The 24,456-nt window shown below is 33.2% G+C and overlaps 2 protein-coding genes across 3 annotated transcripts; both read right to left on the bottom strand.

The window, feature by feature from the left end:
• Nucleotides 1-249: 249 nt before the first annotated feature.
• LOC106662659 (TWiK family of potassium channels protein 18-like) lies at nucleotides 250-10,891 on the bottom strand. Of its 2 annotated transcripts, none has more exons than XM_014386884.2 (9): nucleotides 10,604-10,891; nucleotides 8,047-8,401; nucleotides 2,179-2,288; nucleotides 1,877-2,106; nucleotides 1,376-1,577; nucleotides 1,114-1,316; nucleotides 766-1,050; nucleotides 629-709; nucleotides 250-557 (listed from the first exon to the last, which is right to left on the bottom strand). In XM_014386884.2, the coding sequence occupies exons 2-9, from the start codon at nucleotides 8,358-8,360 to the stop codon at nucleotides 432-434; spliced, it is 1,551 nt and encodes a 516-aa protein (XP_014242370.1). In that variant the 5' UTR covers nucleotides 8,361-8,401; nucleotides 10,604-10,891; the 3' UTR covers nucleotides 250-431. The 2 variants fall into 2 exon arrangements, with proteins under 2 accessions (XP_014242370.1, XP_024083619.1); XM_024227851.1 differs by lacking the exon at nucleotides 10,604-10,891 and adding an exon at nucleotides 8,466-8,517.
• Nucleotides 10,892-13,755: 2,864 nt separating this feature from the next.
• LOC106662600 (phospholysine phosphohistidine inorganic pyrophosphate phosphatase-like) lies at nucleotides 13,756-24,232 on the bottom strand. Its single transcript, XM_014386798.2, has 7 exons — nucleotides 24,149-24,232; nucleotides 23,912-24,083; nucleotides 19,603-19,690; nucleotides 15,223-15,412; nucleotides 14,314-14,465; nucleotides 14,090-14,246; nucleotides 13,756-14,031 (listed from the first exon to the last, which is right to left on the bottom strand). The coding sequence occupies exons 2-7, from the start codon at nucleotides 24,063-24,065 to the stop codon at nucleotides 13,825-13,827; spliced, it is 948 nt and encodes a 315-aa protein (XP_014242284.1). The 5' UTR covers nucleotides 24,066-24,083; nucleotides 24,149-24,232; the 3' UTR covers nucleotides 13,756-13,824.
• Nucleotides 24,233-24,456: the final 224 nt, after the last annotated feature.

Here is a 24,456-nt window from a genome sequence, read left to right as displayed (position 1 = left end):
ATAGCACAGTAGAAAAAAATTATCTTAGCCCCAATGTATTGTTTTGTCTACTTTGACTGTACATGAAAGCCAAAGAAAACAATTAGTTTATATANATATATATGTTTGTTTGTTGTTAAACCTTTGTTATGGTTGTTGGTATCGTTTTAGAACAGAATTTTCTCAGTTGTTGCAAAAACAAATTGACAGTTGTTACTATCCAGACTTCTTTCTTTGTTGGAAGAAGAAACAAAGTAAAATAGAAAAAAGTTAAAAAACAAAACCAATTTATTTCTTTATTTAAAATATAAACGAATCCCCGTTGGCTATGTACAATAAAGAAGATCGTTGATACAGCCTTTCAAGGTTAAAAAAGCAGTTAAAAGGCCACAAGCGTTCAGTGTAAAATCACAGATAAGTTCTCGCCAAAATAAGATCCAACGGCGAAACGCTTATTTAATTGGAGGTTTCTGCACTACCGAGTTGTCTCCAAGCAGCCTAGGATCGATCTCCAATTCGAGGCCAACTTTCCTACCTAATTTGGTGCTTGCGTGCACAAAAGAATCCACTAGTTTTTCCTATTAAAAGTATTTTTCATGTAAAATCTTTTTTTTTAAATAAACAAATTTATAAAAGAAAAAGTACTTACTCTTACAACATTGATACACATTGAAGTGAGCGACAGGCCAAACGCTAGAAAAACCACGGTGGCCATCATATTCTTCCGATTCTGGAAAGTGAAATGTTTTATTAAGATCTCTCAGGTTAACAGGCAAGCACTCTCACCTGTGGGACAAAATCACCGAAACCAATTGTCGCCATGGAAACGAAAACGAAATAAAATGATTCGAAGAAAGTCCACCCTTCCCACAAGTGGAAAATGGTCGCCCCGATAAAAATGTAAGATAGAAGAATGAGAAGTGCAATAGAAACGGGAAGATTGAATTCGTCGTCTACTTCGAAAGTTACCGTCGGCGATGACACAACTTCCTCATTTTTGACAGCTTCGAGATCCTCAATGTCATACCTGCTCGCCCTTCTTACCATCTCTTTTATGCCTTTCGCTGCCCCCTATTATTTCAAGTAATAAAATGCAATACATAAATATTTGTTAACTACTGTTGATCAACACACCGTATCTTTGACGTTCTTCCTGATTGTTCTGCAGGTCCCCGTGTAGTAAACGCGTCGTACGAACGACCATAAATATTTAATAGCACGGGTGAACATTTTTCCAAAGTCCGTAAGGACTATGAGAAAGAGAGGTAGGCCTATTACAGCGTAGACTATCGACAACGCTCTACCTTTCGTCGTTACCGGAGAAATGTGTCCATAGCCTGAAACATTTAACGTTAGAAAAGGGTTAAATTTTTATTTTGAAGATATTTTAAACAACCTATTGTTGTGTAAATGGTACAACAGAAGAACACGGAACTCCAAAAACCCCAGTTGAGTTCGTCGCTTCCACGATCCATTTTGCTGTTGTGGTTGAAATTTGACTGGACACTTTTTTCATAGACTTGAAACGCTTTCGTGACGTTGATTATAAATTCCTTCCTATGTACAGGTGACTCAAGGTTAGGTATTACATTCACCAACTATAATAAAAAATATGAAAGGTCAATGAGAGAGGTTCGTAGTTATCTATCAAAGCTATCAAATGTAGTACGATTTAAAACCAAAAGTTAACATGTTAAAGTTACTTTTATGCATTGAGGTTTGGGAGTAGATATAAGATAACAAAGACACCAGTTGAGAAAATATTCTGTCGTGAAACTTCAACATGTCTAAAATCCAGCGGGGATTTGGATCTGGTATGGAAAGAAAACAAAAAAGTCGGTTTCCTTCAGCAATTTGTCGTTAACAATCCGTCTTGCAATCTGAAGCGAAGGTTTACCTGCCTGACATAGCCAACGAGCTCTTGCCTCCCTTCGAAGACGTCCCTTTTTTCGACCGGGTCGTCGTTCCCTTCGATCATTTGGAATATGAGCCCGCCGAAGAGTGAGTAGCCGATCAAAGCCAGCAAGAGGAAAGTATGGGTGACCCCAGTTTTAGACAGCTGAGTCACCTTTTTGTAAGCCCACATGTACAACCTTTCTGGCAGGTTGAGACCGTACTTTTTGAAATCTGTAAAAAAAAATATCGATATATATCGCGATCCGTGGTCATGTTTTTTACTTTATTTACTTTACGACTTACTTCCGAGCATGTCTTCTTGCGAAGCCTCTGAGCTTCGCGTCGACCGTCTCCTCCTTGGTGGAATTTTCAAGGATAGATTTTTAGCCTTCCTCTTTTCCACAATGCTTTTCCTTAAGTTTAAACATGAACATCTTTATTATTTTTTCTTTTCAAACCTAATAAATATTAAACACAATGCCAATAATATGCCAAACAAATTCACTTGTCAACGCAGATTGTTTAAAATCATAAACGGATTTTACATGTTGATTTTTCAAAGAGAGACGATATTTTATCGAATTTATAGTTTATTAACTAGACATTGTCAAAAAGGTAGCAAATAAGTGGGACATGGGGGCTTTTAACTTATATGACACCTGACAGTGATAAACGCGGGTACTTGTGCCGACCTATTATCAAATATATATAAATATAAGCTGGCATCACTTTACTGGCATCCTCTTAAAGGCGAGAAAGCAATTCAATCTGAGTCATCTCTTTTAGAATAACGGATTTTAAATCTATCTCCCCCCACGTTGCACACGTCTCAGTGTTCGATAAAATGCGAATTGGCGACTTCATTACTCAGAATAGGCGTTAACGATTTTGTTGGGCTGATCTTGGACAAGTCCCAATTCCTTAATCTGCTTAGAATAAGCAAACGATTGGTTATTAGTGCCTGCCGGTGATTAAAACAGTCAGAATGTTGTAATTTTTTCCCCAGACAAAAATCAATAAATACACAAAATCTAATCACGTTGTGACTACTATGAACAGCCTTCCTCATTCGTTTATTCTTCTGCAGCCTCTATTTTCAGGACTATTCCCAAGGCCGGAACAGAATAGGAATGGAGGAAAAAAGTTAGCTTAAGCGATTGATAAATGTACAAGTGTTTGAAATATTACGAAGAAAGATATTTGGTTTTTTAAATATTAAATGCAAATTTTAAATCGTAAAATAGTAAAAAGAATGTGAGAGAATAGTGAATAACTTGTTATTTATTTATTACATTCTGTTCTCCATAATGCTTACTAAACCAATAAAACCGTATTAGGAACTTTCACTTTTTTACAATGATGTACTGATTAGGGAAATCTGCTTAATTTTATAGCTCAATATATACTTGAAGCAGTTAATTAATAATAGAAATTATTAATATTGCATTATAGATAATAGAAATTTATTTCTTTTAAATTATAGCAAACTTGATTTTAAGTTTATTTTTAAACAATGGTTAATTGCCCAATTCAAAGGTTCATATATAATTTCTTTTTTTTGGGGGGGGGGGAGTATCGATGGCGACAACGGTTTATGCGTTGACACGGCGCTCATCACTGTAAGGTAAAGGTCCCGGGTTCGAATCCAGCGGCCCTGCATCATTCCCCTGTCAAGAATTCTCTACTTTATTAAACAAACGGAAATCTTCCAGGAAAACCATTAGCAGAGATTGGAATCAATAGACGAAAGTTTTAACCCAAAATGGAGAAATCCAACCGATTCCAAAAGAGGGGGGGGATAAAGAAAAAGAGGAGTTTATCAATGTCAGCACAAGTTAATACTGGGGTATTTTAGAAAATAGGGTTTTTTTTCTATTTACAAGATCAAAAACACAGAATGAACTTGAAACATGAAGAATTGACAAACTGTTCATAATTCATAACTGAATTCTAAAAAAATCTTGTTTCAATGAAAAACTATTATTGCAACAAATATAAATAATGTCTTATCTCTACTAACCTCAAAGTACAATTGGAAGTATTTAAAACAGTCGAATCGCAAATAATTTCAAGCGAGGGTAAGCCTTCAACAAGCCACCTTTCACTTCATTTTAATTTTAACAGTCAAATTTAAATAAATAATAATTGACTTTATTAACTCTAAAAAACACTACAGAAGAATAATTAGTCAATACGTACCATAAATAAATTTCTAATATCTAAAATGATAGTTGAATTGATCTTTAATACAAAATAATAAATAATTTCCAATAACTTTATGTATACAATTTTATCTAGCAAGTTGACACTTAGCCATACACTTAGTTCATTACCTAAGTTGAGAGATATAAAACGTGGTGAAATAAATTAAATAGTTGATCAAATTTGAGTTGCAATCGTTCATTAAATTGGCAAAGGTGGGTACGTTATAATTTTTGCTTAAGTTCACTCTCATACAGAACCGAATTTCTATACCCCTAAATTCTTTTTATTGAGATTTGCGAGGTATGTTACAAGTCCGATGACAAAGGTTTGCAGTTCAGGCAGAAGTTGTCGCATCTAGAAAAAATTATTTGTAAAACGTCCTGAATAAGTCTTTTGTGTATGAGCAGATATCTCTGAAGTTGTGTTTATAGTGATGATGGTTTATGTGGATTATGTATAAATCGTTTTGGCTGTCGGATCATAAATATTTGTATCATTTTTTTTTTTTTTTTTTTACGAGGGTTCGCAACAGCAGAAGTCATATAAAGCCTCAGGGTGCCGGTGTTTTTGAAAAAAAAAAGCTCATTTGTAAGTATGTCGGGTTCGAATGCAGGGCCGCTGGATTCGAACCCGGGGCCTTCACCTTACAATGATAAGCGCCGTGTCAACGCCTAAACCGTTGCGGCCACTGACGCCCCCCAATATTTATCATCATTATTGACTTTTTTTATTTCAAATATATGGAGTATGGAATTTTTTGTCTAATTCTTCTCAGAAACTTATACAACTCAATAAGTCAGATTTTAAAACTTGATCTGGACTTTCCAAACATGACAATGACCTTGAATCATTGTTGTTCATCAGGCTGAGGTCTAGGACCAAATTAGTGCTTTAATCCTTTCTTGCAGAACGAAGCACAAAACAAAAAAAAATTGGCAACGGTCAAAAACAGTCATATTAGAGAAAACAACCACCCAAGCGGAGTCGTTTATATTTTAATGGTGGAAAAACTTCTATTTTATATAAAGCAAGCACCCTCTCGGCGCCGGCAGACTTCGGGTAATGAATTGCCCTAGCGTTTTCCAGTGGAAAGACGACACCCCCGGGCCTAAGCTTTTCTTACCCGCTTTCGAAAATGTAAATCTGGCCAAAACTGGAGGAAAGAAATTCCTCGATACAGAAAAGATACATTACTATGTTTTATCGGTGTCCTGAGAAGCTCGTAGTATTTCACAGGATGGAAAATATATAGTGGACAAGACGCGTATTCCAATAAATTATAAAAGAAGAATTTCATGTCATAACTTCTTTAATTATACGCAGTTCCGGCCGGTCTATTCTCGCAAGAAGTTTAAGTCAGACGTGTTATGTCGATCGATGAAACAAAGCTTCCCATTGCATACAAATTTAAGTAGGACAAACAAATTTTAACAAACAACTTAGCAACTAAGTTTTACTTTTCTTTCTTTAGTATATCGCACTTACAAAATACGTTTACTGAACTAAACTCCTCAAAAATGAATAAGAATATTTGTAATTTATTCTTATTCTATTGATTATGATTAAATTAACCGATATAATCTTGTTAGTTGGATAAAACAAAATAGAAAATACAAACCAAAAACAAAAAAATTTTAATCCTCGCTTTTAATAACAGATTTACTTAAGAATAGTAACCATGAAGATTACTCATTTTGTAACAAACACTTTTTTCGTCTCTTCTCTATTTTAACCCAGCTGTATTCCCTTTAACCATGGAAAGACATCATTTTGAACCAGAAGTTCGAAATATTATTGTGAGAATGAGTTATCAACAGGCTTAGAAGAACCATAAGATATGTGGAGTCACAGAATCCAAGTACGTGATGATGATCTTTGCGAAACACGTGGAATATCAGAAGATCTTGAGAACCTCATTATGACTTGCAGCAAATATGTAATATAGAAAAACACTAATGGGCACAGTTTACAATATTAGGGGCTTGGAAAAACCAATGAATTAAAAGACTCCCTTGGGCTCTGGGGCGATTGTGGCGTATCTTCGGGCTAGTAATATACGGATTTAAGACATCATAGTAGGGCGGGTGAGGGCGGCATCCTGGGGTGGTCGTTTCTGTGCCGGCGAGTTGTGGGGGCTGGATTCCTGAGCATATTAAGCTCCATAAGTCTGGAGGATGTGCACTTTTCCACGTATCTCGGTGTAGTTGTTTTTATTCACATCTCCGGACGGACCGTGAAAGAGAAAATCATAAAAGGTAAGCCTTCCTCTTCCCGGGGCCTGTTGTGTCTGGGCTAGGCCTCCTGGCGTGCCTGTAAATGCACCCGTCCTAAAACAATGTCTGTAGAACAAAGCCACATTGTTTAAAAAAAAGACATAGAGGTCACCAGCAAGTGGATATCGCAGAGGCAGTTGGCGTTTCTCATAGCGTGGTCTCCCGGGCTTTAGCACGATTCCGAAAGGCTGGAAGTGCCAACAAGGAGGCCAGGTAGTGGATCTCAGCGCATTAAGATGGTAAGGGAGGACAGAAATATTGTCTTTGCCTGCAAAACGGAAACCTTTCCATAGTGCTCGCCAGATCCTAAATTAAGAACAAGAGTTTTGGCAAGGCCAAGTTGGCCTCACTACATATGCAGCAGCAGCCCGCCACCAGCAACTCAGGAGAATACGGTGCAGCACCAATTGGAATGCTGTTATGTTTATTGTCGCGTTTCTCTCTGTATAGTGATTGCAGGTGCCGAAAAGTCTACCGAGAAGGAGGTGCGTTCAATGCCCCAGTTCGTGCTCCCTTCAGTGCAGTTTGGAGAAGGCGGAATAATAGTCTGGACTGGGATTTACACTTGAGGACGAACTGGACTCCATACTGTCGAAGACAACCTCACCGCAGTCCGTTTGGTCCAAGATATTATCGAGGAATACATCCTTCAAACCAGAGATCTCAAACAGGGATTTTATGTGACAATGGATGGCTTCATAAAGGCAGAATTGTTCATTAATGTTTAGAAAACCTGGGAATTTTCCATCTATCCTTCTCCCATTGTCTCCAGGCCTCAATCCCATTGAGCACATGTGGGATGCGTTGTAGAAAAGGCTTTTCGATCACCGTCCACAGCCGATTGACTGCAACAACTGAGTGCAGCGTTGCAACATCTATGAAAGTGATTATGAAATTACTGATAACTTATTAACATTATGCCTAACAGGTGCACAGAGGCTTTAGCTAACAGAGAACATTATACAAGGCATTAATTGTATTAAAAAAATATTGTCCCAATAGACAAAATGATTGAATTAAAACTTTTTATTTTGTTATTTTTCAAAATCTATTATATATTTGTAATAAATTTTAATGCAATTTATAATAAAAATGCTATGAAAAGTAAATATTACAAAATTGGCAATATCCCTATTCATTTTTGAGCAGTTTACATAGACTTTTCTATTTGTTTCATTTTTTATTGTAGTAACCTATTAACTAATTCACTAATTGGGCACTCTCAACACGACACGCAATAATGGCACAATTACACAGAAGACAAACACTTTGAGCCCTGAAGATGCTCTCAATAAAGATCGAAACGTTGGCACGATAAAGAAAATGTTTTTCTGAAACCTACGTCACACCAGACCGCATCTCACGATTTCTGAATAATTATCGATTAACGGTCACTAATCACCACACATCGCTATTAACATTAATATTAGTTCTTTCAAATAATTAATCTTTTTATGTAAGGTTTTGGTAGAACCAGCTCGTGACATTAACTTTTTCATTTGAACCAAAACCTTACATAAAAAGATTAATTAATTGAAAGAAGTAATTTGGTCAATAGACCACTAAATATAATGGAATTAATATTTGTGTTTTTTTAGTTCATAGAGAAGTGGTCATTTCAAACCTAAACACTTTTGGCCATTTCTGAATTATTACAAGCAAAATAAATTAGTGTACAACTGAAATCACTCACTGCGGATAGATCGACGGTGGAAATGGGTTCGGGACGAAAGGGAACGGCGGCGTTTCCGGCCCTTCCGGGTCCGATTCTTCCAGTTCCTCAACCTCGAACGGTCCGACGTCATAGTCGTCCGGGGAGACCTGCTGGTACGAATGATAAGTTGTCGAAGGGGTTTTCGAATCCGGCAGGTTGAAACGAATCGAACATGTCGTGTAGGTGGATCCTGACCGGTCCCGAGCCCGGGAGTCCAAAGATTCCGTCGAATTGGGGAATCGAAGGAGGGAATCTGGAGAACGTGGCAAGTGCGAGAGTTCTGGATCGCTCATTATTTTGTTTTCCTTTTATTAGTTATATTTCATCTCGCCACCTTCAAACAAAAGAATATGATTAATTATTTCATAATATATGGTAATTATCAGAACTTTGGTAACCTCCTCTTAAGCGGATAAAACCACGTGGATCTTTTCTTAATTTTTGAGGCAATTTTTTCTATTACATTGTTCATTTCAAATATAATCTTTTATTATTAAAAAAATTATAAATTCAATTTGCCACACCTTCCTATTGGGCTTTAAAAAATCAATATAATAATTAACAAGTTTACAAATATTTCTGATCTTCATGGACAGAATGGGCGTTTGATCTCGTTCACTGCAAGTTCAATCCTTAATTTCATTATGCTTGAAACCATAAATTTAGCAAGTTAAGTTAGCATAGAAGTTTATATTTGTTTAACTTCTAAATTATAAATAATAGAGGTATTCAAGATGTTTGTAAGATGTTAACTCGTGTTAACTCGAATAGAGAAATGGTTTTAAAGTCCTCTTGAAGAGGAATATAACACCAAAGCTGTACGGAGATATTGGTCGTTTTTAAATTGGCTTTATCCCTGATTTTTAATGTACAATTATAATATCTGATATTAATTGGAGATAAAATTAATAAAACAATACACAGGCAAAAATATGACAGAAAATGGTTAACGATATTAGCATGGATTGTGTCAAGAGATTTCTTTTATGGCATGCTAACTTTTTTTCATTTTCAACACGATAAACATGTATGTGTAGGCTTTTTATCAACATAGGCAATGTTTTTCTGCGTGAATATTATTAACATGGATTGTAGGCTATTTGCAATTATAATATGTGATGTTCGACCATGTACCAGTTAATTAGTAAAACGATGGAATGGATAAAACGGTAGGTACGCTTTATATCCCATATTTATATTTGTTGTTCAATACACTACCACGCCTTTGGGAAAATAGTATACGTTAATCAGACCTAACAGCTCTAATTAATAATTAAACAAGGCCAGTTTGTTGTTGTGATATATATTGATTAATAGGTTTTTATTTATGTACTTACAATGTACAAAACAGAACATGCATATTATGAATTCGTAGTTTTTTCGGTTTAGACAATTTAATGTACGCATCACTGAATGGTTTTGTTTATTTTTACAACAAAAAATCATTGGTGACACCTTTCAATTCTTTCTCTTTGAAAAATATTTATTTTCAAACACGAATATTAGTTTCTAGTTTGTTGAAAATTATCGACAAGTAAGCCTAATTCTTTCAGAAGGTGATTAATTTAATTTCATACATTTTTATTTCTGAAGTTGATTATAATGGCAACCTAGTTTTCATCAAAATATTAAGTTTTTTTTAACATAGTCAATATAGTGTTATAAGATTTTTGCTTAAGACAAAAATCCCATTTTTTAAATACATGATTAAGATGGGTCTTCTAGAACATGATATACATTAAGTCTCAGTTTTATTTTAGTATATGATTAATGGGAAGTCATGGAGGTTTTTTTAGAACGTGAGTAACACAGAATACAAAGTTTTTTGTTCCATGTCTTTATTTAACAATTAAAACTTCTATATTCCAGGGCTTCGTAAGAAGTTAAGAAATTTGTCTACCAAGTAAACACCAGATATGCTTACAAAGTGAGCAATTAAAAGAAATGTGCGAAAATTCTAATTTAGATAGAACACAGCTAACGTAGTCCTTAATAGCATGTCTTTTGAAATTTTGGCAGACGTTGGACATCCATCCAACATTTATTTAATTTCAACTCTCAAAGATTAATTTCGCAAAAAAAAACTTGTTGTCGTCAAGATATAATAAAAATAACAAATCAGTATAATTTGATTTATTTCAACTATTTTGTTGTGCCATTATTTTATTTAAACTTTAAAATAAAATTCTCCTTTGCTGTGGAGAATTATATTGTTCCTGGTCTTCAGGCATGCGTTTATATTTACTATTTGTCATAAAAGTATTTTATTACTGAAAAAAGAAAAATAGAAACGATTTGTTTTCTAATAGTTTTAATTTTATATTAATTTTTATGCCAAAAAGATTAATATGAAAAATGAACGTAACTAGTGGAACGCTCATTTTTCATATTAATCTTTTTGGCATAAAAATTAATATATACATAAATGGATAATTGATTAAGATAATTAATAAGAAAAAATAATTTTATGTGATGATTTATGGAAGAGAACATACACAACTTATTTAACGGCTAGTTATTAAAAAAATATACTAACTTTTATCATTTTGGGTTTCTATGTATAAAAAAAATCACTACTCTAGTATCACAATACACTTGGCATTTCGCCCACTCTTAAATAAAATCTATAATTTAATTTCATACATCGCGGAATTTCCTAGGATGAAAAATACTAGGAACGAGCAAAAGTGCAGCAAGGTACTGGCGGCGGAACTGTAGAAACACCAAGTTCCGTCTGTATACGAGACAAAGCGAGACCGAACGAAACTTGCCGATTCTGGCACATCCTGGGGATACGGGGCACGGGCATTGACGGACCTTTTATAAATACACATCTACGCGAGGGCAAATAAATAAACCCCTTTTCTCCGACTTTCGTAAAACGGCCCCAGGGCCGTTTGATATTTCGATAAAAATCTTTGATCACTTCGTATATCATAAGGAAAACATAATTTCGTTTATACAGTTCAGAAATATTATTCCCCCCTTTTTGATGTGAATAAGTGGTATTTTAAGGGCAAGATTGACTAAATAGGATCTTCGGCTCTAATTCTCTTCCCTTGGCTTTCATCCAATTGAGGATTGATTAAATGTTTCGATATGAGCCAATCTCCACTTTAGTAGGCTCTTTTACATTTCAAAATTTAAATAAACGACACCCAAAACCATTTAGTTTCACCAATGCCTTCATTTGTCTCAAATGTACTGAATGTCACTGTAAGCACCATTAACCGTTCATTGTACCTCTTTTTACAAATGAGAGTAAAATAGGGTCAAAATATTTTTTGCTTTAACTCAGAAAAGCATTGTCAATGCTGATCCTAGAACAAACCAAAAGACAAAAATCAAAACCAATAAGAATAGTGCAACAACCAAAGCCAATGGAAACAAGTAACCTGTAAATTTAAATACCTGATATTTTCAGATTTTTTAATATCACATCATTTACTGAATATTAGAATGAACACCTAAGATTGCACTCTCAAATTTCTGTTTCGCCAATTATGACAGTCAGAGATCTATGCTGTCAGTGGTGATCTCTTAATAAGCCAACTGATCTGTTACAATCAGACTGTAAATTAAATAAATTTAAAATATGCTTGGGCACAAATGTAATTAAAATATCTCAAATTATTTGTACCCAAGACCATGTATTTCCATAAGCATTCTTATCTCTAAGTTTTCATATTTTGAGATTGAAAAATGACGATACACTCAAACAGCAGTAAAGACCTTCAACGAACCAACTTGAAGATTATTATTGCCTATATATATTATATTCTGTTAAACAAATTAAAAAAAAATATTAATCCTACTTTTGTAGTCTCATAATACCTATCTGACTGATAACTATTGCTAATTGCTAGTATTGCTATACTAAAACACATTGATTAATTTCACTACTTTCAAAAGTTCTTGGTTCTTCAACTTTTCAAAGATCTAAGCTGTCAATTAGACCTTACAATTTATTGTGGCCTCATTTCATCGACCTCCTAAATGGAGTATTAAAGCTGTGGCCCACAACACCCCACCGCTATATCAGACCTTACAAAATTCTGTTTTGAAAATGAACGCTCTATTCAAAAACTGTTTTGTGCTGTTATCCGGGTTCTCAAATTCTCATCGTCAGACTTTTTATTCAGTCCGGTGATGAGCATTTGTGGGATCAAAATCGGGATAACTACAAAAAACAGTTTGTGAATAGAATCATTGTTTCCTACCAATGAATTTTATTAAACAGATCTCAAATTAAATGTGTACAAGAAAAGTATGATAGAAATACAGTGATTTTTAGGATATTATTTTTTTCATTGATAACTAGCCCTTTTAGGGATGGTTAGTTATATAAAAAATCTGACTTAAACTTGATAGAGGTTTTTAAAAAATTCTTTTTTTTTTGTTTCTTTCTTGTAGTCATAGTTTCATATCATCTAATGATTGCTTTCATTACGATAGAACACACTGTCACATTACTCACTGTTTTATCATCTTTGCTATCAAATTGTCATAAAATTATTATAGGTTGAATCAGAATTATATGACTAGCTTTTTAAAGAGTATTTAGTTTTTTTCTTTTACTGGATTCAATCCCAAAACCCTTACTTTACAGTGATAAGTGCCGTGTCAACGCCTAAACTATTGTAGCAACCACGACAACCCATAATTCAATGTTTAACTTTAAATTGTGATATATTATCCAATTTTTATTAATAACTTCTTGCCTTATTTCCTTTATGCTTATTTTAGTTTTTCAATAGTTTTAGTTTTTGTTACAAAAAAAAACTTTCTAGTATTAAAACAATGAAGTAGATATATGGTGATTTGATAGCCAAAATATCAAGGAAATAAAAAACTTTTTTGATCAATGCACACATTATTTAAGTTCACATGTGAATAAAGCTCAATATTTAGTTCTTAGCCATCAAAAGAATTACCAATCGGGATGCAAAAAATATTATTAAATTACGAACCTAATCATTACACCAGTATTCTGATTATATGGCCATTGAATGACCACCTTAATCTCAAAAAGTTTGGATTACTGGTCGAAGACATGACTAAATCATCAGTGTAATTTTAAATATATTTTAAAAATATCAGACAAAACTAATAATAAATCATAACACACAAAAACTGAACTTCACTTTGAATTAATATTTTATGGGCGAATTTAGAAGATAATTTTTATTAAACATGACTGGATTTTTTTTTAATATATACTTACATGTGTGTGTATTGTAAACAATAAAGGATCGTATTTTCTACATTTTCTAGGTCACAAACAAAAATAAAAAATAAATTTTAATTTTATTAACAATAATCCCCACAGACATTTAACATCGTATTTGGAGTTTCACGTATATCCCCATGTAGGCAAATTAACATATAATAATAGTATACATTTTAAAAAATTTATTACTTTTATTTGTATGTAATCATTTATCACAGAATTACTCAATTAATCACAGAAACTTTGGATTGAGCGGTTGGCCAACTTATGAGGATATTTTGACGTTTCATCTATTTTACACATTCACACATATGGCAACTATGATTCAAATTAAAACAAGCATATTCATCATATTTTTCATCATTAGTCTGTAAGGATAGATAAATAAAATGCATGGTGTAAGAAATATAAAGTTGCAAAAGGATTGAAACAAATGCAGACTAATAGAAAAAACTCAATAAATTTAATGCTTGTATTTATTTGCTGAAATTCAATTCATATTGTTAGCGCGTTTTTGTAGACATGCCTCAAGCACGACCAAAATTACTATTAAATTGACATTTTTCAAGTATAACCGTCACTGCTTCGAGAAGATTGTTAAAGATTGCATCTGGTTTTACTATATGTCTTTCATCACTTTTCCTGAACTTTCCTGTCCTTACTAATACACCCCGTATGCCACATTTTTGCGCCCCTCCAACATCATTTTCTATATCGTCACCAATCATTACAACCTGAAAAATAAATGGAAATCAAAGACCGATCAAAATTTTAAAGTTGGTGATACTGTACCTCTGATGGCTCTAATTTCATGTCTCGTACGGCTGAAAGAAAAAATTCTGCACTCGGTTTTCCAACTATTCTAGCTGTAACTCCTGTGGCGTATTCAATTCCTTTTGTAAAAGATCCTACATCCAGAGCAAGACCGTCATCATCTAAATAATACTTTCTACAAAAGGGTTCATGATAGAAGATTAGGAAAAAATAAAACTGAAAATTTAATGAGTTTAAATTACCCAATTCCTAAAGAGAATAATGAGGGATTATCCATTGCTATCAATTTCCTAAAACACTCATTAAGTGATTCATACGTAAAAAATTCTTCGGCATCACCTATTACCGCACAATTTGGGTTTTCAACATCTATTCCCTGAAACTCTTCAATCATCTGTAACAAGAATTTAAGATGTGCAATATATTATACTATGGATTTAAATAAGTAGTCATGTTGAACAACACTGGGTCCATCTACAAGAGGGTTTTCATATCACTCAAATCTGTTTGGACAGTGAGCAACTGAAAATGGCTCAAAGACAAAATGCGTTTGAGTGGTATTGAAACCCACAAGTACATACAGACCAATTCAAGATATGCTCATCAACTCTCAGTCCAATATCCACACAATCAATTTGAAAACAGTAATTTTAAAAAGAATAAGCATTTCAACTTTTCTTAATTAAATTAGTTTTCCAATTGTGTTTTGATGTTAAATAATTTTAATATATTATTATTATGTATTTTGAATACATGCTTTGCATAACTCAAAAGGGACAATATAACCTGCAAAGAAAGCAACTGAGTATCACTACTTACAGAAGTTTAAAAAAAAGTTAAAAGTGAAAATGTTTGTTGTTGTTGAGTCCAATTTCAGTGAGATAAAATCACAAATAATTAAATTAAACAAAATTATATCTGTAAGTAGCATTAATAGAATATTTTATATCTAATGTATTTTTATGCATAAATCTTGTTCGTTTAAAATCATTATCAATAGCTATGTTTAAGATAACTTTTTAATGTATAAAATGTTTTAAAAAAATTTTGTATCTACGAATGTTGATAAATACAGCTGTTTGAATTTTTGTTTTTAAATGCCAATAAAACACAAGTCTCTAAAGTCTCTAGACAGGAAAAGCACTGCTTACCCTTGGGTGTACCAAGAGATGTGGCCGGAGCTCCTCCTTCCTCAAGATTTCAAGCATAGCCGGTACTGGTGAGAACATATGCTGCTCATTTATTTCATATCCGAGCAAGTTCAGTGTGTCATGGATAGTCTTCTTTGGCTTAAGTGTTTCGTTCGTTACCACACGGTACCTTAGACTACTTTTCTGCAACCTTTGAGAGCGACAAATAATTAAAGGCGAAGGCAATTCAATAAAACAATACACATTGTAAATGGTCTTTTTATTTTAGGTATATTAAAAAGTAAAGCGAAGCTTGTCATACAGGAGGGAACATTCAACCCGTTTTATTATTTTGACATTTCAATTAAAACATATTGAAGAAGATAAATATTTAGGCAAAAGATGCCTTTGATCATCATATCACACTTCCATGAACTGAATTATATCGTCATTAATTTTTAGTACCATTCAAAGATTTTATCAAAGGTTGTCATAAATCTTTGATAACATTAATATTATACAAACCTATATTTACAAAAAAGTAAAAATTAAGGAATTGTCTAACGTCAAGGGGCAATGTCTAACTACTTTCCTGTTGGGTGACAGACAAGGACAACACTTTATAATACTTTTATACTATTTTCAATTAAAAAGCTATAGCCTGTGTCAGGATTCAAACCCAGGACTGCTAAGTGTGGCAAATATGAGTCGAATGCCCTAACCCCTCAGGGTCACCACTACTGTTTTAATTTCATAAGCATCATTATAAATATTTGCAATTAATTTAAATTTTTTACACTTCCTAACAAAAAGTAACAAAGTTAAAATTGAACCAGCACTGGGTCTGTCTAAACTCACAGGTTTCCTCTGTGAGTTTTAGACGTTACTCAAACATGTTTAGGCTTTGCGCCATCTTCAGTGAAGAAGAAACCCACGAGTGCAGACGAATTTAGTAAGTGACCCAGTGCCAGTACAATGAGTGGTCACTTACTTGCAAACCAACACACCCTACTAACTATAAAATTTAATTCTTGAGAAGAGAGAAGAAGAAAAAAGAAGAAGACTGTTTTAATTAATTTTCATAGCATAAACAGGCTCTGCTGTTTGGTTTTTTCCCACTTTAAGATTTATTTGATGAAATTAACATAAGACTAAGAACTGGAAAAAAGTTAAATAATTTCAACAGGATTAATTCCATGGGCTGTGTGGCAAATACAAGTCAGACATCCTAACAAATTATGGTCCTGAGGAAAACTGGATAATTGGCAATATCTTTATGCACACATAAAATAGAACATCAATACCACATTTTTTATTAGTAGTTTTTAAAATTTGAATAATTGAAAGTATTGCTATAATTTTAAAAATGAGTGTATTTATTACATTTAGAATTTAACCCAGTACAAAATTAATACTTTCATAATCTTAATTTTGAATGTCTATTTTATGTGGATAAACAGCTCATTGAAAAAAAATTCACATTTTATACCTTAAATTAAAAAGAATGATTCATTTTTATAGAAAAGTAAAAGAATATTGTTTCCAGGTTAAAATTACCAATATATTGTAGTACTTAACAAAAGATTATATGGTTTTATAACTGTGGTGTTTGTATTTTAATAGTAAAGCTAGAGGGTGATTCAGGTATAGGACTGGGGATTATTGTTTGCCACTAGTGGTTTCTAACTGCTGCCACAGTTGATTCCGAAGTTTGACAACTGTGTATTTGAACTGTGCTTTTCTTGGTTACCTTGAATAATAACTATTTCAATAACATTATCATGGAGAGGGGGCAACAAAAAAGCCAATGGAAAGTTCGATGAGGATTGGCTATTGGCTATTGGCTCTAAATCCTTTGTGGCATACCAAACATCCAAAAATGATCTACATTACAATTAAGCAATATATTAAGAATAAATTGTTGGTTCAGAAGGAATGTATTCCAGAGCGGAGGCTTGCAAAAAATATTCATGTAAAGACCATCGCAGAAACTAACAGCAACTAAATGTAGGACGAACTAGGGATAGTACGATAGCTAGACTGGTGACTGGACACTGCAGACACCAGAGGCAATGTCAGAACAGCAGAAGCAAGCCTGCACAGGTGTCGCGAGGAAGAAAAATGAACAGCAGAACATGTCTTCTGAGACTGAGATTCCTACTCCTGGAAAAGGAAAAGTCAAGGCATGAAGGATACACATCTTGTCCTTGACAAAGCTGGACAAGACAAAGGGCTCTGGTAAAAAACCTTAAGCTTAATGGGAAGCTCTAGATAATAATGAAGATCACACAAATGACCAATTCTGGTCGCGATGCGTAAGTTGCAAAGAGGCCGACTCCTTTTTAACATTAATTATCAATGTGAGCTAAATGAAACAACAATTTACAAAAGAATTTTTTTTTCTGAACAGGGGTTCGCACCTGCAGGTCATCACCCCGGGATGCCGTTGTTTTGTAAAAAGGCCCATTTGTCCCCTAAGCCATTAACCTTACAGTGATGAGCGCCGTGTTAATCCCTAGTGTGGCCACCAACATCCCCAAATAATTTATTAAAACCGTAAATCCATTTTTTTTTTTTTTTTTTTAAATTGACACTTATTGCATACTTGTTTCTCACCTTGGTTTCTACCTTAAGATATCAGTATGGTGTCACACTCTTTATAACATCCCGTGGCAGAATATGTAATAGCACAGATCTGTCAAACTAGGGAGGTCAATTAGTCAATATCAATGCTCCAGTGCCTCCCCAATTTTTAATTGTGCGAGTGTATGAATGTATTTATTTGCATGAGTGGTTAAGTGTGGATGGGCAGGTCTGTGGTGGAATATATCCTGCAGACCTGTCAACTAGTTAGGTCAGGTATAGAATATACCATCATATACCATAATTAAGCACTGAATATGCACGCTCACTGAAAGTTTATAAGGCCTTACATAAGTCTTATAATATATTAGTGTTAAGGTGCATACACACTAAACAAATCTTGGCCAACAAAAGACAACCAACTGTTTTGTTGGGTGTAATTTGCTTAGTAGGTATGAAAGGCAAAACAGAGCCAATGAAGCAGTTCACCTTGTTCGAGGTCCAGACTGCTGGCGGTAACTTCAAGAGGTTTGACGTTGGGTGGGCCTTAAGACCCCCTCATTCACTGGTTCATCCTTCTTGTGCTGAAAACCGCTGGACTATGGATTGTTATAATGAGACTACTAAAGCTGATCGGATTTTATCGTGAATAAGGATGTTTATGGGACCCTACGAACTGTGAATATAAAAACAAATCAAAAAGATAAGACGCTCGGAATAAATAAGTGAACTTTTAGAAGTTAGTGTGAACATGTGAAAAATAAAATGGAATCTTTATCGACATCTTTGTTTTGACATTTGTTTAGATATTTTAAAGATATATATTAAGCTCGCATATGAATCACCAGAAGCTAAATATCTCAGACTCACTAATCTTTTTGTTGCAGGTACAGACCTTCTAAAAGAGGTTTCATCTTTGAAAAATTTGGAGCCTGCATAATTCAAAACAATTTGAAATCTGTAGCCTTCATTCGGAAAAAACTGTGAAATAACCCATATTCCAATTTTTAAGATCATACATTAATTTTATTCCCCATACTGCTCCCTATGCACATTTGACAACTGATAAATCGTCTTCTTCCGTTATAACTTCGGCCATTTCAATTTCAATTAAAACAATAATACATGTGAATGTATAAGTAGTAAACTAACAATTCAAAAGCGGTAGCAAATTTGACAAGTTTATGAGTCAACTGCGATTCCACATGGTCGAATCCCTTAGTTTGATGAGGATGGCCAATGTGTTGGAGACCAACGCTCGACCCAATGGTTGTCTTTCATTGTCAAAGATTTGCAGTAAGCACCATAAGCCATACTAAATATCAATTTGATTACTAAATATATTAGTATGGCTGTACTGATGATTCATAGTATGGTGAATACTATATTGATCAACTATATCTTGTAATCTGTCAATGAGCATGATAGCATAATTCACCATATTATGAATCATCAGTCCGGTGATTGTGAAAATAGGATAAATCTTGTTTTAAAGACTGAATTCGTGGTATGGAGTATGCTCAATGTTTTCAGATTGAAATTTGACGTTTGGTAAAATTGATAAAAATCTTGAAAGTAGATAATTTTTTTTTTTTAATTGCCAAACGTTAAAAAGTTTAAGGTCAATCAAAGGTCATTAACACTTTTGGTTGATTTTTACAACCTACCTGTCTGTTAAAAATAACTCAATATTTATTGCTGGTTGCAAGGCCAAAATATATAATGGAATATAAAAGTAAAATATAATTCTCTTTTGATATTTTATAGATTAAAGAGTATTTTGTATGGAGTTGATAAAAATATATTAAAAAAAGATACCTTTTAACAGCCTCAACCGACCCCCTGATCGGTATATCGCCGTCCTTAAGGACACCGCTAATGTCTAATAAAATCCCCTTGATAGGTCCTTTAAACAAATTGAAAGTCATTAGAATATTTTTTGATATGTATTACAAAGCTATAAATATTTGTATGGCAATCTACTGTAACCAGCGGGCAAACTCTACTCTCTAGTGAGTCTAGACTCTAATCTATTACGAATACCGTGGAGGGTACTCGTACTTGGGGGGGAGCCTTATCTTTTAACGTCACTGTATTTGAAGTTATTTTTTCCCCCAAAAAAAGAACCCGTCAAGAAAAATAGCCTGCTTGACAGATATTTATGTTTAAAGCTACTTCGTAGAAACTAGAAATTACTGCCTACATTTTTGTAATTTCCTCTACTCATCTCTTGTCAGTCCACATGCTCTTGCATACAATCATTAGTTTTTATTAGCTAGGAAAACAAAAAAGTCTCGGTTTTATTATTTAGTTAAAACTTAAGGCCAAATCTTATAACGATTTAAGTTTACAAGAAAATGAATCCTAGAAGTATAATGCAACCTGCAAGGGTCCTGTTTTACTGTGACTTTTTAAGTGCTCTTTCATTCCCTCTTCTGTCTCACAGTATACCCATTCATCCATGAATTTGATTACTTTCCATAGATGGAACAAAGATCATTTTCAACTTTTGTTATAGATCTTAAATATTTATTCACTATCTTTCATAATAGATTTTTTTTTTTAAGAAGAGTAACAGATTATCATTATCTAATTATCGGCCTAAAGCCTCTGTTATTGCCAAGGTCAAGGACTCTAGTTGCTTTAGTTGGAAATCTTTAGATGAGCTTTCAAGCTTGCTTAAGAGACTTGTCTCGTCCCAGTATGGTTTCCTAAAAGGCTGATCAGAACTACAAACTTTATTATAAAAGTTTTCCATTACATCCTATTTATACCGTATCCAGAGTCTTTGATCAAGTTGATAGTTTTATCCTATTGGATAAAAAGTTTCTGTGTTGGTCAGCCTCTACTGGGTTGATTTTCGTCTTTTCTAGAGGACCACTCCTTCTCTGTATCTTACACGGATCTCTCTAATAGGGTTTTGGTATAGTCAGGAGTGTTTCAGGGATCCCACTTTTTTATTATTCTTTAATGATGTCTGTGATGCTATCTCTAGTCGACAATCTCAAGATTTATAAAATTATTTCTAACTCAGGAGATTGTATGGTTTTCCAAAATAGCATCTTGGCCTTTTTTGACTCATGCACTTGTAATCGTCTTAAGTTAAACTAAGACAAATGTTATAACTTGATTTTCTCAACAAAAAAAGTTTGCAAAATTACATTTACTTACAGTATTCATATACATAATACTATCTGTGATGTCACAGATCAGCAACTTGAGTGATGTTCAAAAGCACATGTACATTAGAAAACTATTGTACTGATGCCACTAATAAAGCTCTTCGAAACCCAGGATTTGAAAAAGAAATAATCTCCAATTGTTCAGATGTCTTTCCGTTTTACTTCTGCGTAGATAGTGTTCTAAGGTTCATTTTTTTAGTACAATTGTGCACGTTTCGGTCATGCTTCATGCTCTGAATTTTTTTATGAATTGGGCATCATCTATAGCTGGCAGCATGGGCTCTCTTACAATTCACACACACTGATACTGTGTTGGAGTGTTAAGTGCAGCGATTTGGTTGCAATAATTTTTCACTGTAACCTAGTATTGGAATTTCTTACATTACCACTACCCTTCCTAAATTATGCCAACTAAAATTGTGCACATAATCAGTAAAATGATTGTACAATACAAATATTTTATTTGATCACAAATGTGATCAATGCTTAAATGTGCTGAAGATCATAATCATAAAAGAAGATTGACAGGTTAAGTAATTAGAAATCAGTTTTGACAAAAACTACTGAACCAATTTCATAAAAACAGAGAATATGTATATGTCATATATTATCATAATTATAATGCCTTACATAATTAAAGGTTTCAATTAAATTTTATTAATTGTCACATATACTTTTGCTTATACATCACACATACAGAGAATAAACAACAAACCATAAAAATTAGTCTACTATGAACAATTATTTTGCAAGAAATAAAACATTTTATTGTTGTGGTAGTAACCAATTAATTGCCAGGTTGTATAATTTAATATTATTTGAAATTATGGTCCCTTCCTAATTGTAATACCATCTCATCATTAGGCCTGAGAATTATTTTGAAAACTTAATTCTTAATATTTTATAATTACTATTTTTTTTCTTTAACCAGAAGAAACACCATTATAAGAAAAACCATTTCTTCAAAAAATGTTGAAATTGTAATGTTTAAGGATAGTAAAACCAATTCAATGCCTCAAATGATGTTTTTATCTGTATATACAAAACTGAATGTTTGTATGTGTGTAAATTGTAAAAATCAAAAACTACTGAACCGATTTAAACTAAACATTCACGCTTTTATTAGTGCCAGGTGGTCTTAGAGACTATAAAATGGACATATAACAAATAATGGGTGTCAGGATTAAAAAAAAAGAAAAAAAAGAAGAGAAATAACACTTTTTATTATCTACATACATAACAAATAATGGGTCGGGATTTTTAAAAAAGAAGAGAAATAACACTTTTTATTATCTACAAACACAATGCCTGGTTATAATAGCTAGTAATCTATTAAAAAACATGTGACCAAATTTTATAAAAGTATGATCAATTTTCAAGCATATGTATTATTTTACATCTATATTGTAAAATCTTGATTTCTTATCATAGTTTCAATTGTTTGTATACAGATTTGCATAATTTAACTACACATAAAATGCTAGATGTTAAAAGTTTTAAAAATCCTTCAAGTTGATCAATCATAAAAAATAATTAAATATTTGTGCTGGGCCTAGGATTATAAAATTGAAATATATAATTTGTCTTTAATCAAAACTTGGAGTTTTATTTTATTATAAGCTAGTAGTTAAAGAATGAGCCTTTTTAATTGATCCTGGCTGTATGTTGCCTAATAAGGACAAGTAAAGTCAAGTATAATATTTTTAAGGAAATAAGTCGTGCAATTCTGTGCTATGGCTGTCAAATGTGGGGGTACCAGAGGTTTGAAACAATAGAAAAAGTACAACGTTTTTTTGTAAGAAAGTTGTTCACATAGCCATCTGGTACACCAAACTATATATTATATTTAGAGACCGACTTGGATTTAATTTTGGTGTATACACTTAAGCTTCACTACTCCTATATTGTGAAAGTTCTGATCTCTCCCAATACTAGATACACAAAAATAACATCGTTGGCGGTCATAAAGACTAATATTTCATGGTTCACTCACTGGAAATATTTGTTTGAAAAGTACAACTTGCCCTTCCTCATATCCTTAGAGAACTTCTGTGACTGGTATAATCATTTTTCAATTCTTATTAATCAAATTAAAAAACATCACGAAGAATGCCTGTCACGTGTTCAAGCATCTACGCATCTCACACTTTACAAGGAGGTACAAATTTCTCCTGCATTGTTCGACCTACATGAAGATAATTTTGACGGTCTTTGTCTCAATGAGTTGCGATGGCTATTTAAGCTAAGAAGTTTAAGTTAAGGTTTTGCACTTAATCTCGGCTGTTTGGATCAGAGGGGAATTGGGAATCTGTTCTTTGTGTAATTCGCGCTCTATTGAAACTGTATCCCACTTCTTGGCGGAGTGCTCATCCCTGGGTGAGATTCGGTTGTTGCATCTCGGATGTTTCACTCTCCCCAGGGTTGACCTGTTACGGTTTTTGAGTGGCTCAAATTCACGGCCCTTCATTCGTTACGCTAGGCATGCATGGAACTACAGATATGAATTAATTAATAAGTTTAATTTTTGATTTCTATTGTATAACCTGTTTTTCTGTTCTCTTTCGCATTTTGGCAGTTGTTGTTTCTCCTTTTTTTTCTTTTTATTGCGTAGGCTATCACTTTTATTTTATTTGATTGTGTATTTTTTCGTTTCTGATTGTTTAATCAACAACCTCTGGCAGACGGATCCAAGATCCATGGCCTTAAATGCTTTGATATCTAAATTGTCTTTTTTCCTTCTTTTATGTTTAATAAAGCATTATTATTATTATTATTATTATTATTAAGGACAAGTAGCAAAGAGACATTTAAAAAAATATCTATAACATTCAAAGTAACAGCAATAATAAATTATAAGAGAGTAATAATGAGAAGTAATAAAAGTAATCATTATAGACATCCTTAATCTTAATTTTTTTTAAACAAACCATGTTGGTAGGAATTACCATGTAATCCTCTTCGGTGGATAACTTGATAGTGGTTAGGTGTTTGCTGTTGATGGATTTGTGTCGGTTGTTTCAAGTTCTGATACTGTTGGATGTGATGTTGTAAATTTTGCTGCAGCTGGTTCTGCGAAGGTAGATTGGAATGTGTTGCCATCAGTATCCGAGTGTAATTCTAGGTTGACAGAAAATCTTCAATAATTATTAAAATATTGTTTCTTATCTGATACGAATACAAACCAAGAATTTTGGCAATTATTCTTTAAAATTTTGCATTTTTTCCAAATCATGTGTCTAAATGACTCACTGTTCTGCCTTTTTTTTAATGTAATATTTAATTTAATTTTAATGGAAGTTTTTTTTTCAAACAAATATTAAATGGTGTATAAATAAGTTTTACAGATTCTGGGAGTTTCTCTTTTATCATCTACTAAATTTTAAGCAAGATAAATCACAAACCATGTTTTAAATTTTTTTTTTACTGCAGGTTCTTTCACATTGGTTTTTGTCATACTATTCTGAGTAAATACATTTAAATTGTTTATCAA

This window comes from Cimex lectularius, unplaced genomic scaffold (assembly GCF_000648675.2).
Source record: "Cimex lectularius strain Harlan isolate CLEC.00 unplaced genomic scaffold, Clec_2.1 scaffold151, whole genome shotgun sequence".
NCBI lineage: Eukaryota > Metazoa > Arthropoda > Insecta > Hemiptera > Cimicidae > Cimex > Cimex lectularius.
The sequence above is the reverse complement of the archived record's forward strand: the minus strand, read 5'-3'. Positions and strand labels throughout refer to the sequence as shown.